The sequence below is a fragment of the Drosophila rhopaloa genome, unplaced genomic scaffold (genome assembly GCF_018152115.1).
Source record: "Drosophila rhopaloa isolate 14029-0021.01 unplaced genomic scaffold, ASM1815211v1 contig_155, whole genome shotgun sequence".
NCBI classification, from domain to species: Eukaryota; Metazoa; Arthropoda; class Insecta; order Diptera; family Drosophilidae; genus Drosophila; species Drosophila rhopaloa.
In genome coordinates this window covers 10,403,585-10,415,427 of record NW_025335034.1, presented here as the reverse complement: position 1 = coordinate 10,415,427, position 11,843 = coordinate 10,403,585, and the positions used below count along the sequence as shown (strand labels likewise).

Below are 11,843 nucleotides of genomic sequence, written 5' to 3'. Positions count from 1 at the left end.
TGTTTTTTCGTACATTCTGGACCTAAAAAACATTTTGCTCTGACAAGAGGCACCCCAGATAGAATTAATGTTATTTTGTCCTCACATGTAAACTCCTGCAATAGACTTTTGCGGGTTTTTTGAGTTTTTTCCCCCATTTCTTATAATGTTCAGTGAGAAGCGCACGCCAAAAGATTAAATTTTTTAATCTTTTCGCTAGGGTTCACATTTCCGCAGACTGGCAACGCTATGGAATTTTCTGGTATTTTTTTCGTCGATCAGGGGACCGACGTGAAAAAAAGGCCCGACGAAAAGTGAACGCCAGCTGTTTGCCTCTCGCTCTCTCTCATGACTGGCGTACGGTTTACGTCGAAGTGCATACTAGGCTTTAAGAATGTACGAAAAAACACAATAAAAGTGCACCCAAAGTTCATTTCCGCAGACTGGCAAGGCTATGGAATTTTCTGGTATTTTTTTCATCGATCTGTGGACCGACGTGAAAAAAGCCTAGTAGCCAGATCGACAAACGATTACGCTAGCGTAAAAACTTTAATATTTCCAGTGTGACCAAAAGTTTGAATTTAACAGTTGTTTTTTTTAATTTACTGATAATTATTTGCTAATTTAAAGTTCATAGCTGCACTTTTATTGTGTTTTTTCGCACATTCTTGACCTAAAAAACATTTTTTTCTGACAAGAGGCACCCCAGATAGTATTAATGTTATTTTGTCCTCACATGTAAACACCTCCAATCGACTTTTGTGAGTTTTTTGAGTTTCTCCCTCCATTTCTTATAATGTTCAGCGAGAAGCGCACGCCAAAAGATTACAATTTTTAATTTAACAGTTCACTAGGGTTCACCCAAAGTTCATTTCCGCAGACTGGCAACGCTATAGAATTTTCTGGTATTTTTTCGTCGATCTGTGGACCGATGGTAAAGCCTAGTATCCAGATAGACAAACGATTACGCTAGCGTAAAAACTTTAATCTTTCCAGTGTGACCAAAAGTTTGAGAGTTCATCAGATTTAAGCGTGCTACGGTCGTACTGTCAATCAGCTGGGTTTGTTGACAAGCAGTTAAAATTCAAATATCGTATTTGTGGGAAAGAGCCTTTAAAAGATATTATCAAATACCTTGGCAAGACAAGTCTGCCGCTGTACAAAGAAATTAAAAAACAATACAATTTAAATTTAACAGCTGTTTTTGTTTAATTTACTGATAATTATTTGCTGATTTAAAGTTCATAGCTGCACTTTTATTGTGTTTTTTCGTACATTCTGGACCTAAAAAACATTTTGCTCTGACAAGAGGCACCCCAAATAGTATTAATGTTATTTTGTCCTCACATGTAAACACCTGCAATCGACTTTTGTGAGTTTTTTTAATTTTTCCCTCCATTTCTTATAATGTTCAGTGAAAAGCGCACGCCGAAAGATTAAATTTTTTAATCTTTTCGCTAGGGTTCACCCAAAGTTTATTTCCGCAGACTGGCAACGCTATGGAATTTTCTGGTATTTTTTTCGGCGATCAGGAGACCGACGTGAAAAAAAGGCCCGACGAAAAGTGAACGCCAGCTGTTTGCCTCTCGCTCTCTCTCATGACTGGCGGACAGTTTTCGTCGATCTGGATACTAGGCTTAAAAAAAAGGCCCGACGAAAAGTGAACGCCAGCTGTTTGCCTCTCGCTCTCTCTCATGACTGGCGTACGGTTTTCGTCGATCTGGATAGTGGGCTTTAAGATTGGCAAAAGATTCATGCATATCATAGTTAGATGTACAATAATTTAAAGTAAGACTAATATAGTTCCTGGTAATTCTATTAGGCACAGAAAAATTTAGGCGACGCAGTATTTTGGGACTCTCCACATCCCCGTGAATATATTTAAGAATAAAAGTAGTGCCAAGCATGGTTCTATGGTTTAATAGGGATGGTAAATAAATTAAAAGAAGTCTTTAGAGTAAGATAGTGAAATAAGGCTTGCATTTCAATTAGGGCCCCATAGAAATTAAGACTCTATCCGGTCTATATGTACACCATACTGCGGACTCCAAACTGGTGAACAGTACTCTAGGATTGGACGGAATAGTGAAATGAATAGTCTGTTATGGAACTGAATTTTGTCCTGGGACGGCGCCGGCTAGCTCCCGAATCCCCAGGGCGTAGTACCCCCCATATCCCTACAGTTTCCACAACATAAACATCGATGACACGCGTCTCACATCACAAAAACTATCGCTCATCACTAACAAACAAAACAAACAAAATGTAAACAACGTAAATAATTATAATTGACGGGAAAAATATGGTGTTTTGGTGGCTTTCGATGACTTAGCCAAACACTCCCACCCAACCAAGGATGCCCCGGAGGATTCTGCGGAGGCATCACCCATGATCTGTTGGTCGGAGTCACTCCTCGCGACTAGGACAGCTCCATCTCCCCCACAGCGACAACTCACTCGCACATTTCGGTCTTCATATACATTTTAATTATCACCGTAAGTACTAAAGTTTACATTAATGGCTCTCCTAGTAATTAATTTATCTTTTCTTAGCCTTTAAGACCAAACTTGGCCGCCGTCTTCGAACTTACGCGGTCAAAGCTGAGGATTATTTTAGAAAGCCTTGGCGGCGTTATGCTGGCCCAAATCGTATCGCTGGGTCGAAAGAAGGTGCGTAGATGTATGTATGCCAATATTCCAATTATATCTCCCGATTTAATCTCCCAATTTAATATTCCAATTTAGTCTTTCAATTTAATCTTTCAATTTAATATCCCGGGGCCCTTTGTGTTGGGACCCCGGTTGCCCTATGGAAATTTATTTATAAATAAAATAAAATATAAAACATAACACTCTAATTTCACTCACATTTTTCTTCAATTCGGCACAAACACTACTTAACTAATTTCTGCTCCATCTACTGGGACAATATGGCTGCGACTATATCAAAATCTGCCTATCATCCTTATATCGCCATATTCCCTTAGCCTCTCTCGAAATTGGGTCATTGGACATATCAAAGCCATCCTAGGCATACCCAGAGCGAACCGGGCTAGTTTAAATAGCTAGATAGCCGAGGGCATCAGCAGAAGGGGGCGCCACTCCAGTAGGGGTTGCCACCCTCCAACTTTATCGATAGTCCTACCAAAAACGAATACCTCCTTCTTAATGCTTCCAGCCGATTCCAACTTGAAATGCAACAAGTCTCCGTGACATAGGCATCATCGAATTCCTTTAACCACCTTTTGATAAATCCGAGCACCCTTTTGGCTTTATTCGCCAAAGAAGTAATATGGCCACAAAACTTAAGTTTTAGGTCCAGAAGGACGCCAACATGCATGATTCTAGTCAATGCACAAGCACCAAGTGTGTATGGAAGGGTCTTTTCATTAAAAATTTCACAACAATGTTTGAAAAGCATTTAGGTCCGATTGTAAGTCTTAACTTCGGGAAATTTCGCTTTATGCAGGCATAACATAACGTCATCTGCGTACATGAGGACTCGCAACTTTGTCAAGACTAGAGGGAGATCGTTAATAAAGGTTTAAAAAGGGATAATAATAATTATATTCTGATTTTTACTTAAACTTAAATCCGAAACGGTCCCTGGCTTATAATAAATAAAAGTGTTCATCAAAAAATGTATATTATTCTTAAATTACAAAGCTTTTTTCTTCTGCTTGAATTGTGCTGGCGGAAAACTATGCATTAAAAAAAAACTTCGAACCAAAAAAAAAAGACGTACAAAATATAGGGTGGCTGAACAACAGCATAATATTTAATTCCGTCTATCGACCTATCGCTTTTTGACAGTTTAGCGCTTTATATATCTTAAACATACAAGTAGTAAAATTTTAATTCATTATGACATCCACCGAAACGCAGACAGAAAAAAAGCGTAGAGTAACGCTTCCCGCTTCAACAACACCAGATAAAAGTAAAGACACAAAAAAAATTTCTCAGAACGAAAATAATGAGGACCCCAAAAGAATTTCTGAAAGCGAGTTCCAAAAAAAAGAAACCACAACAGATAGATCTGATGAACCGGTGCTCAGATGCCAATTTGAAGTGTTCGGGATAGTGCAAGGTTGGTGCACCCTTCTACGAATTTGGCCAATCATAATAATTGTTTTTAACACCCCTTGCAGGCGTTTCCTTTCGAATGGTAAGAAATAATGTATGAAATTAATGTAAAGCCTTTAACAAGAAACGGTAGATTGGAATTTTGTTGGAAGAGATTTCTTCAGCACCTGGTCGTTTATATTTGGAATGAATGTAGCTTATAAAATCTGGAAAAAGCTTCATTATATATGTACATATTCACAAGGCCGTCGAGAGCCACACCGGCCCGGGACACGGGCCCTTTTTCGATTCTTATTTGAATTATACACAAGTTTTATACTTCAGAAACTAAATGAGTTTAGTCACAGAACAAGAGTGGACTTTCTGATTTATATTTATCCTTCTCAATTTTTCTTAACATCTAAATTTTGGAGAAAAATTTCTCGCTGCCGGGCCCTTGACCAATGCGGGCCCCGGGAAAATAACACGGCTGCCTACCCTCTCATCGGGCCTGCAATTCATTTTTATCTGCAATTCGTTTCCACTTTTCTAGTACACTTTACGAAGAGCTCAGAAGCTGGGAGTTCGGGGCTGGTGCAAGAACACCACTGAAAACACAGTAAAGGGCGAAATTCAAGCACATCGACATGCCTTTGAGTCCATGTAAATAGTTGGTTTTCTCTTTATCAATTAACGTTGGTTAATACACGGCTTATTCGCAGGCGCCTATGGCTAAAGCACACCGGCAGCCCAACCAGCAGAATCGACAAGTGCATCTTCAGTGACACCACTGAAATCCCAGAGTTCACTTACAGCAACTTCTCAATTGTGGTGGATTAGTTTGTTATATATGAAAATAAATTAATTATTTTTATCATGTATTATCTACGATTACTTTTTGTTTGGATGTGAATAAAAAATTGTTCTCTAATATGATATGAGCGATCAACGCTTTTTCGAATAATAAATAAATCAGTTTTATTACAATTTTTACTTACAAATATTAATAACTTAAATTATTATTATTAATAAAAATATTATTATTATTATCTTTTTTTTCTTAGGAGATTATTTGAAAATCATTATTTCCTTGAGAAATCGGAAAACAAACCTTTAAATGGTAAAACTAATAATTTAAGGTCAAAGTGTTGTTATAATTTTCTATTTTTCAATTAATTTAAATTATAATTTAATTTTTTTTTTTTTTTTAGTTTTTTTAATTGTTTGTATGATTATTCATTTCTTGCCAAATCAATAAACTTGCGCTAAATTTAAATTTTTAATTAATGCTAACTTATATAGTAAATCTAATAATTTAAGCTCAAACTGTCGTTATAATTATATAGTTTTCCCAATCTTTTTTTAAATTCATATTTTTAAATGTTTGTTCAAATAAATATCGACAAGTAGGACCGTATATTGTAAAATACAAAATCTGTTCGGTTTAGGTGGAACGGCCATCATACTATAACATATGTTATTGTATCCATGGGACCGGCATACAGAATGGGGCGTGAATCTATTTTTATTCCTAATTCAATCGTCGAAGCAATAGGTTTTAACCCACCATCTTCACTTATTCTGTTAAGCAAGTTCGTCTCATCAAAAATCTACAATAAATGGCCTGCAAAAAGTTCTTAACCTTTAACAATGGCGAGAAGATGCCCGTGATAGGCATTGGCACCTGGCAGGTAGTTATAATCACGATTTTATTAAATTATATTTTTAAAGAGTATTAGTAGTGGTTAATGGATATTTACTATTATTGTTGCAACTAATAAATGCCATGAAAACAGAGAGCTGACACGACATTTAAATCTTTTGAAGCTTCCAATGCAATTAACCAAAATGTGTTTGTTTTGGGTTCTTAGACCGGTTTTTAACTCAAACAACTTGTATTTATATGTGACTGGGTTAGTGTGTTTGACTTTCTCTCCTAGGAAACAATAGTAGCTTTAAAAAACTGGAGGTGGCTCACATACAGTGTAGATACTATATAGTCTATACTTACTTACGACCACTAAACCACACGTTCATCACGACACCATAGGCATCCGATGAGGAAATTGAATCAGCCATCGACGAGGCTCTGGAGGCAGGTTATCGTCATATAGATACGGCTCCAGTTTACAGAAATGAGAAGGCCATCGGAAGGGTTCTCAAACGCTGGCTGGACTCTGGAAAGGTCAAGCGGGAGGAGCTTTTCATTGTGACGAAGGTGCCACCTGTTTGTAAGTAAAACATTCCTAGGTAAATGTAAGATCTATTAAGCTATTAAACTTCTTTAAATGCATACAAAAATGTCTCCCATTTAATTACTCAAAAATATTTCACCATGGCTGGCAATATTATTATAATAATTAGGATTCTAGACGAACCAAAAACGAACGGCTTCAGATAAGATAAGATTATGCTTGTTTTCCCAAATTTCCTAAAAAAAATGAAATTGGTTTCCTACCAACATGTTGATACTTAATGTGATGGATGAATCTAATTGGTAACGATTTTAAAACCGATTACTACTTGTCTATTAAATTAAAGCCAACCGACCTCATGAGGTGGAGCCCACAATTAGGAAGTCGCTGGCTGATTTGGAGTTGGAATACGTGGATCTATATTTAGTGCACACTCCCTTTACCATCAATATCAACGAGGATGGCAGCTTTAAGGTAGAGGAGCGAATTTTGTTTTATCTATTTGAGAGATACATGTATTTTTATCAACTTTAAGCTTGACAAGGATGACCTGATAGAGGTGGACGTGACCACCGACCACGCCGCTATCTGGGTGGCAATGGAGGCGCTGGTGGAAAAGGGTCTTACCAAGTCCATTGGCATATCTAACTTCAGCAAGGACCAGCTGGCCCGCCTACTGAAGAACTGTAAGATCAGGCCGGCCAACAACCAGATCGAACACCATGTTTACCTGCAGCAGCGTGATCTGGTCGAATTCTGCCAGTCTGAGAACGTAACCGTAACCGCCTACTCCCCGCTGGGATCCAAGGGCATTGCCAAGTTTAATTCGGGTGCCGGCATCGTGAGGGATCTGCCCGATCTAATGGACATCCCCGAAGTCAAGGAGGTTGCTGCCGCTCATGGCAAGACACCTGCTCAGGTACTGCTCCGCTGGATCATCGACACTGGTGTGTGCGCCATTCCCAAGAGCACAAATCCCGATCGGCTCAAGCTGAATTTAAATGTATTCGACTTCGAACTAACCGCGAAGGAGGTGGCCAAGTTGTCCAGCCTGGATCAGAACATTCGCATCTGTGACTTCGCATTCTTCCATGGGTATAAAAATTGAACTTTTATTTAATGACTTTATTTTAATATATATTTAATTTTTGTTGCAGTGTGGAACGGCATCCGGAGTTTACCTTTAAAAATCAGTACACCAATTAAACATTAACTCATATATATATTAAAAGACTTAAAAAATGGAAAAAAATATTTGATGAAAACTTTATTACACTATATAAAAAGTTGGATTTATTAAATTTTTTTCATAAAACTTTTACGTTTTATCCACATTTCAATAATTGTTTTTAAAGTTGTCGTTATTTGCATAAATTATTAATGACCCATTTACTGGTTTTCTTTGGCATTCAATTTCATTACAAATTTCAGCTTAACAGGTTTTCCCCCGGATTCAGTTTTTCCATCTTGAGAATCCTTCGTTTTTATTCTGCTATTCCTAACGGTTTCGTTGATCTTGCGAGCGTCCGTCTGTCCGTTTCTTCGCAAACTAGTCCCTCAGTTTTAAAGCTATCAGCTTGAAACTTTCCCAAAATTTGTCTTTCTATTGCAGGTAGTAAGTAAGTTGGAACGAGCCGGATCGGGGCGACTATATCATATAGCTCCCATAGGAACAATCATAAAAAAAATTCTCAAAAATTATAACTTTGTTGTTTTTAATTTTTTTTTTGTTCTTTGGCATTCGGTATTATTTTAATATTATGGAATTAGGGCTTTAATTAAATTAAAATCTGACAACAATATCAAAAAGTTGCCATAGAAGCTATGGTAAAATTCAGCGCAAAATCGAAATAGCTTCATTGTTTTTAGTAATATAGGCATAGAAATCGAAATGTAGTTGATTTGTAATAACTGCAAGGGTATATAAACTTGGTCTTGCCGAAGTTTGCTTCATTTCTTGTTTTTATCATGTCTTATTTATGATGTGAATTAAAATTTGTTCTCTAATACGATACGAGGGATCAATGCTTTTTCGAATAATAAATAAATCAGTTTTATTACAAACTTTTTTACAATATTAATAACTTAAATTATTATTATAAAAAATTATTATTTTTTTTTTCTTAGCAGATTATTTGATAATCACTTTATTCTTGAGAACTCAGTAAACAAACCTTTAAATAGTAAAACTAATAATTTATTGTCAAGTGTCGTTATAATTTTCAATTTTTCCAATTAATTATAATTTAATTTGTTTCCTTATTTTTTGTATTTTGTATAATTATTAATTTCTTGCGAAATCAATAAACTTGAGCTAAATTGAACTTTTTAATTAACGCTAATTCATATAGTAAAACTAATAATTTAAACTCAAACGTTATAATTATCAAGTTTTCCCCATCTTTATTTTTGTAATTTATATTTTTAAATGATTGTTCAAATAAATATCCACAAGTAGGACCGTATATTGCAAAAGACAAAATCTTTTCGGTTTGGATTGACTGGCATACAGAATGGGGCGTGAATCTATTTTTATTCCTAATTCAATCGTCGAAGCAACAGGTTGTAACCCACCATCTTCACTTATTCTGTTAAACAAGTTCGTCTCATCAAAAATCTACAATAAATGGCCTGCAAAAAGTTCTTAACCTTTAACAATGGCGAGAAGATGCCCGTGATAGGCATTGGCACCTGGCAGGTAGTTATAATCACGATTTTATTAAATTATATTTTTAAAGAGTATTAGTAGTGGTTAATGGATATTTACTATTATTGTTGCAACTAATAAATGCCCTGAAAACAGAGAGCTGACACGACATTTAAATCTTTTGAAGCTTCCAATGCAATTAACCAAAATGTGTTTGTTTTGAGTTCTTAGACCGGTTTTTAACTCAAACAATTTGTATTTATATGTGACTGGGTTAGTGTGTTTGACTTTCTCTCCTAGGAAACAATAGTAGCTTTAAAAAACTGGAGATGGCTCACATACAGTGTAGATACTATATAGTCTATACTTACTTACGACCACTAAACCACATGTTCATCACCACACCATAGGCATCCGATGAGGAAATAGAATCTGCCATCGACGCGGCTCTGGAGGCAGGTTATCGTCATATAGACACTGCGCCAGTTTACGACAATGAGAAGGCCATTGGAAGGGTTCTTAAACGCTGGTTGGACTCTGGAAAGGTCAAGCGGGAGGAGCTATTCATTGTGACGAAGGTGCCACCTGTTTGTAAGTAAAACATCCCTAGGTGCATTTGTATATTTATACCCGTTACTCGTAGAGTAAAAGGTTATATTGTATTCGTGCAAAAGTATGTAACATGTAGAAGGAAGCGTTTCCGACCCTTAAAGTATATATATTCTTGTTCAGGATCACTAATCGAGTCGATCTAGCCATGTCCGTCTGTCCGTCTGTCTGTCTGTCTGTCTGTCCGTATGAACGCTGAGATCTCGGAAACTATAAAAGCTAGAAGATTGGCATTTTGCATGTAGATTTTAGGAGTTCCTATGCAGCGCAAGTTTGTTTCAAAATGGTGCCACGCCCCCTCTGACGCCCACAAGCTACAAGCTGTGGGCACAGTTTTGATGCTATTATGAAAATTTTAATTGATATGTATTGGTTTCGTCTATACCTATCGATTGACCTAATAAAAGTTGGCCACGCCCACTCTAACGCCCAAAAACTCATTAAACGCTTAAGCCTGGCTAGCGCCTACATTTCCGCCTTTCATGGCCCGTGGTACCAATGTCTTGGGGTAGATTGCGCAATACAATAGCGCCATCTAACGGATGACTTTGGAACAGCTGGCCAAGGTGCTCAACAGAGTCAACGTTAATTCTCGATAAGGATTTCTATTAAAGGAAATTGAGATGGTTTTCATTTGTCAATACCGAACTATATCCCAAGAACTATGCAAATCAAATCAAGTTAGCCAAATTGGAGGTCTGAGTCAAACAATGGCGTATGTGTGTATTCTGGTGCAGGACAAAAGCTGCCTGCGCTAAAGCAGCGCTGGTGCTGATGCTTGTGCTGTAAAGCAGCCAGCTCTAAGAGATCGCCTAATTCAAGTTGATAATTTGAACTTTTTGTCCTTTTTTCCTGTGGTCACTCTAATTCACATTATGTTAATGCAAAATCTAAAGTTGTTTAGCTGAGTAATCTTGTTTTAATTAAAAAATCAAAAATTCAAATCAAAGAAATTCTTCGAAATCTGAAAGAAATATTCACAGAATCGAAAACTAAAAATTCTTTAAATTCATACAAAAATTTCTCCCATTTAATTACTCCAAAATATTTCACCATAGCTGGCAATATTATTATAATAATCTGGAATTTATACGAACCAAAATTCAGAAGATAAGATTATGCTTGTTTTCCCAAATTTCCTTAAAAAAAAATAAAATAGGTTTCTTACCAACATGTTGCGACTTAATGTGGTTGGGCAACCTAATTGGTAACGATTTTAAAACCGAAACGAATACATTCTATGTTCTAATTAATTTCTAGTGCTCTAAAAGTGTTCTTTCTAATTAACTTGTCAATTAAATTAAAGCCAACCGACCTCATGAGGTGGAGCCCAACATTAGGAAGTCGCTGTCTGATTTGGAGTTGGAATACGTGGATCTATATTTAGTGCACACTCCCTTTACCATCAATATCAACGAGGATGGCAGCTTTAAGGTAGAGGAACGAATTTTATTTTATCTATTTGATACATTTATATATCTTTATCAACCTTAAGCTTGACAAGGATGGCCTGATGGAGGTGGACGTGACCACCGACCACGCCGCTATCTGGGTGGCAATGGAGGCGCTGGTGGAAAAGGGTCTTACCAAGTCCATTGGCATATCTAACTTCAGCAAGGACCAGTTGGCCCGCCTACTGAAGAACTGTAAGATCAGGCCGGCCAACAACCAGATTGAACACCATGTTTACCTGCAGCAGCGTGATCTGGTCGACTTCTGCAAGTCTGAGAACGTAACCGTAACCGCCTACTCCCCGCTGGGATCCAAGGGCATTGCCAAGTTTAATTCGGGTGCCGGCATCGTGAGGGATCTGCCCGATCTAATGGACATCCCCGAAGTCAAGGAGGTTGCTGCCGCTCATGGCAAGACACCTGCTCAGGTACTGCTCCGCTGGATCATCGACACTGGTGTGAGCGCCATTCCCAAAAGCACAAATCCCGATCGGCTGAAGCAGAATTTAAATGTATTCGACTTCGAACTAACCGCGAAGGAGGTGGCCAAGTTATCCAGCCTGGATCAGAACATTCGCATCTGTGACTTCGCATTCTTCCATGGGTATAAAAATGGAACTTTTCTTTAATGACTTTATTTTAATACATATTTTATTTTTGTTGCAGTGTGGAACGGCATCCGGAGTTTACCTTTAAAAATCAATACACCAATTAAACATAAACTTATATATATACATATATGTATACATAATTATTTATATATTTAAAGGTATAAAAAACTGGGAAAAATATTTGATGAAAACTTAATTACAAAAAAAATTTGATTCATTAAAGTTTTTTCATAAAGCTTTTACATTTTATCCACATTTCAAAACTTGTTTTTAATGTTGTTGTTATTTGC

General features: G+C 37.0%; 3 protein-coding genes and 1 long non-coding RNA gene across 5 annotated transcripts; 3 read left to right on the top strand and 1 right to left on the bottom strand.

Annotated features, from left to right (window-relative positions):
• Nucleotides 1–2,192: 2,192 nt before the first annotated feature.
• Nucleotides 2,193–4,950, top strand: LOC108037783 (acylphosphatase-2). Of its 2 annotated transcripts, none has more exons than XM_017114424.2 (4): nt 2,193–2,474; nt 2,532–2,648; nt 4,594–4,703; nt 4,763–4,950. In XM_017114424.2, exons 2-4 carry the CDS (start codon nt 2,613–2,615, stop codon nt 4,878–4,880), a joined length of 264 nt encoding a protein of 87 aa, XP_016969913.1. In that variant the 5' UTR covers nt 2,193–2,474; nt 2,532–2,612; the 3' UTR covers nt 4,881–4,950. The 2 variants fall into 2 exon arrangements, with proteins under 2 accessions (XP_016969913.1, XP_016969912.1); XM_017114423.2 differs by lacking the exons at nt 2,193–2,474; nt 2,532–2,648 and adding exons at nt 3,843–4,065; nt 4,127–4,143.
• Nucleotides 2,693–2,887, bottom strand: LOC108037786. Its single transcript, XR_001768904.1, has 2 exons — nt 2,847–2,887; nt 2,693–2,785 (listed from the first exon to the last, which is right to left on the bottom strand). It is a non-coding gene; the product is annotated as an uncharacterized LOC108037786 (long non-coding RNA).
• A 567-nt stretch (nt 4,951–5,517) lies between the features above and the next one.
• Nucleotides 5,518–7,569, top strand: LOC108037781 (1,5-anhydro-D-fructose reductase-like). The gene is made up of 5 exons (XM_044456922.1): nt 5,518–5,731; nt 6,091–6,271; nt 6,582–6,709; nt 6,771–7,330; nt 7,393–7,569. The coding sequence occupies exons 1-5, from the start codon at nt 5,660–5,662 to the stop codon at nt 7,439–7,441; spliced, it is 990 nt and encodes a 329-aa protein (XP_044312857.1). The 5' UTR covers nt 5,518–5,659; the 3' UTR covers nt 7,442–7,569.
• Nucleotides 7,570–8,750: 1,181 nt separating this feature from the next.
• Nucleotides 8,751–11,808, top strand: LOC108042474 (1,5-anhydro-D-fructose reductase). The gene is made up of 5 exons (XM_017120793.2): nt 8,751–8,933; nt 9,293–9,473; nt 10,798–10,925; nt 10,987–11,546; nt 11,609–11,808. The coding sequence occupies exons 1-5, from the start codon at nt 8,862–8,864 to the stop codon at nt 11,655–11,657; spliced, it is 990 nt and encodes a 329-aa protein (XP_016976282.1). The 5' UTR covers nt 8,751–8,861; the 3' UTR covers nt 11,658–11,808.
• The last annotated feature ends 35 nt before the right edge of the window (nt 11,809–11,843 follow it).

Excerpts from the sequence above, each read along its gene's own strand:
- LOC108037783 (XM_017114423.2), top strand. The coding sequence starts at position 3,843 with ATGACATCCACCGAAACGCAGACAGAAAAAAAGCGTAGAGTAACGCTT. Across the intron at positions 4,704-4,762 it reads CGACATGCCTTTGAGTCCAT|GCGCCTATGGCTAAAGCACA; the intron begins GTAAATAGTTGG and ends GCTTATTCGCAG.
- LOC108037781 (XM_044456922.1), top strand. The coding sequence starts at position 5,660 with ATGGCCTGCAAAAAGTTCTTAACCTTTAACAATGGCGAGAAGATGCCC. Across the intron at positions 6,272-6,581 it reads GACGAAGGTGCCACCTGTTT|CCAACCGACCTCATGAGGTG; the intron begins GTAAGTAAAACA and ends ATTAAATTAAAG. Across the intron at positions 7,331-7,392 it reads GACTTCGCATTCTTCCATGG|TGTGGAACGGCATCCGGAGT; the intron begins GTATAAAAATTG and ends TTTTTGTTGCAG.
- LOC108042474 (XM_017120793.2), top strand. The coding sequence starts at position 8,862 with ATGGCCTGCAAAAAGTTCTTAACCTTTAACAATGGCGAGAAGATGCCC. Across the intron at positions 9,474-10,797 it reads GACGAAGGTGCCACCTGTTT|CCAACCGACCTCATGAGGTG; the intron begins GTAAGTAAAACA and ends ATTAAATTAAAG. Across the intron at positions 11,547-11,608 it reads GACTTCGCATTCTTCCATGG|TGTGGAACGGCATCCGGAGT; the intron begins GTATAAAAATGG and ends TTTTTGTTGCAG.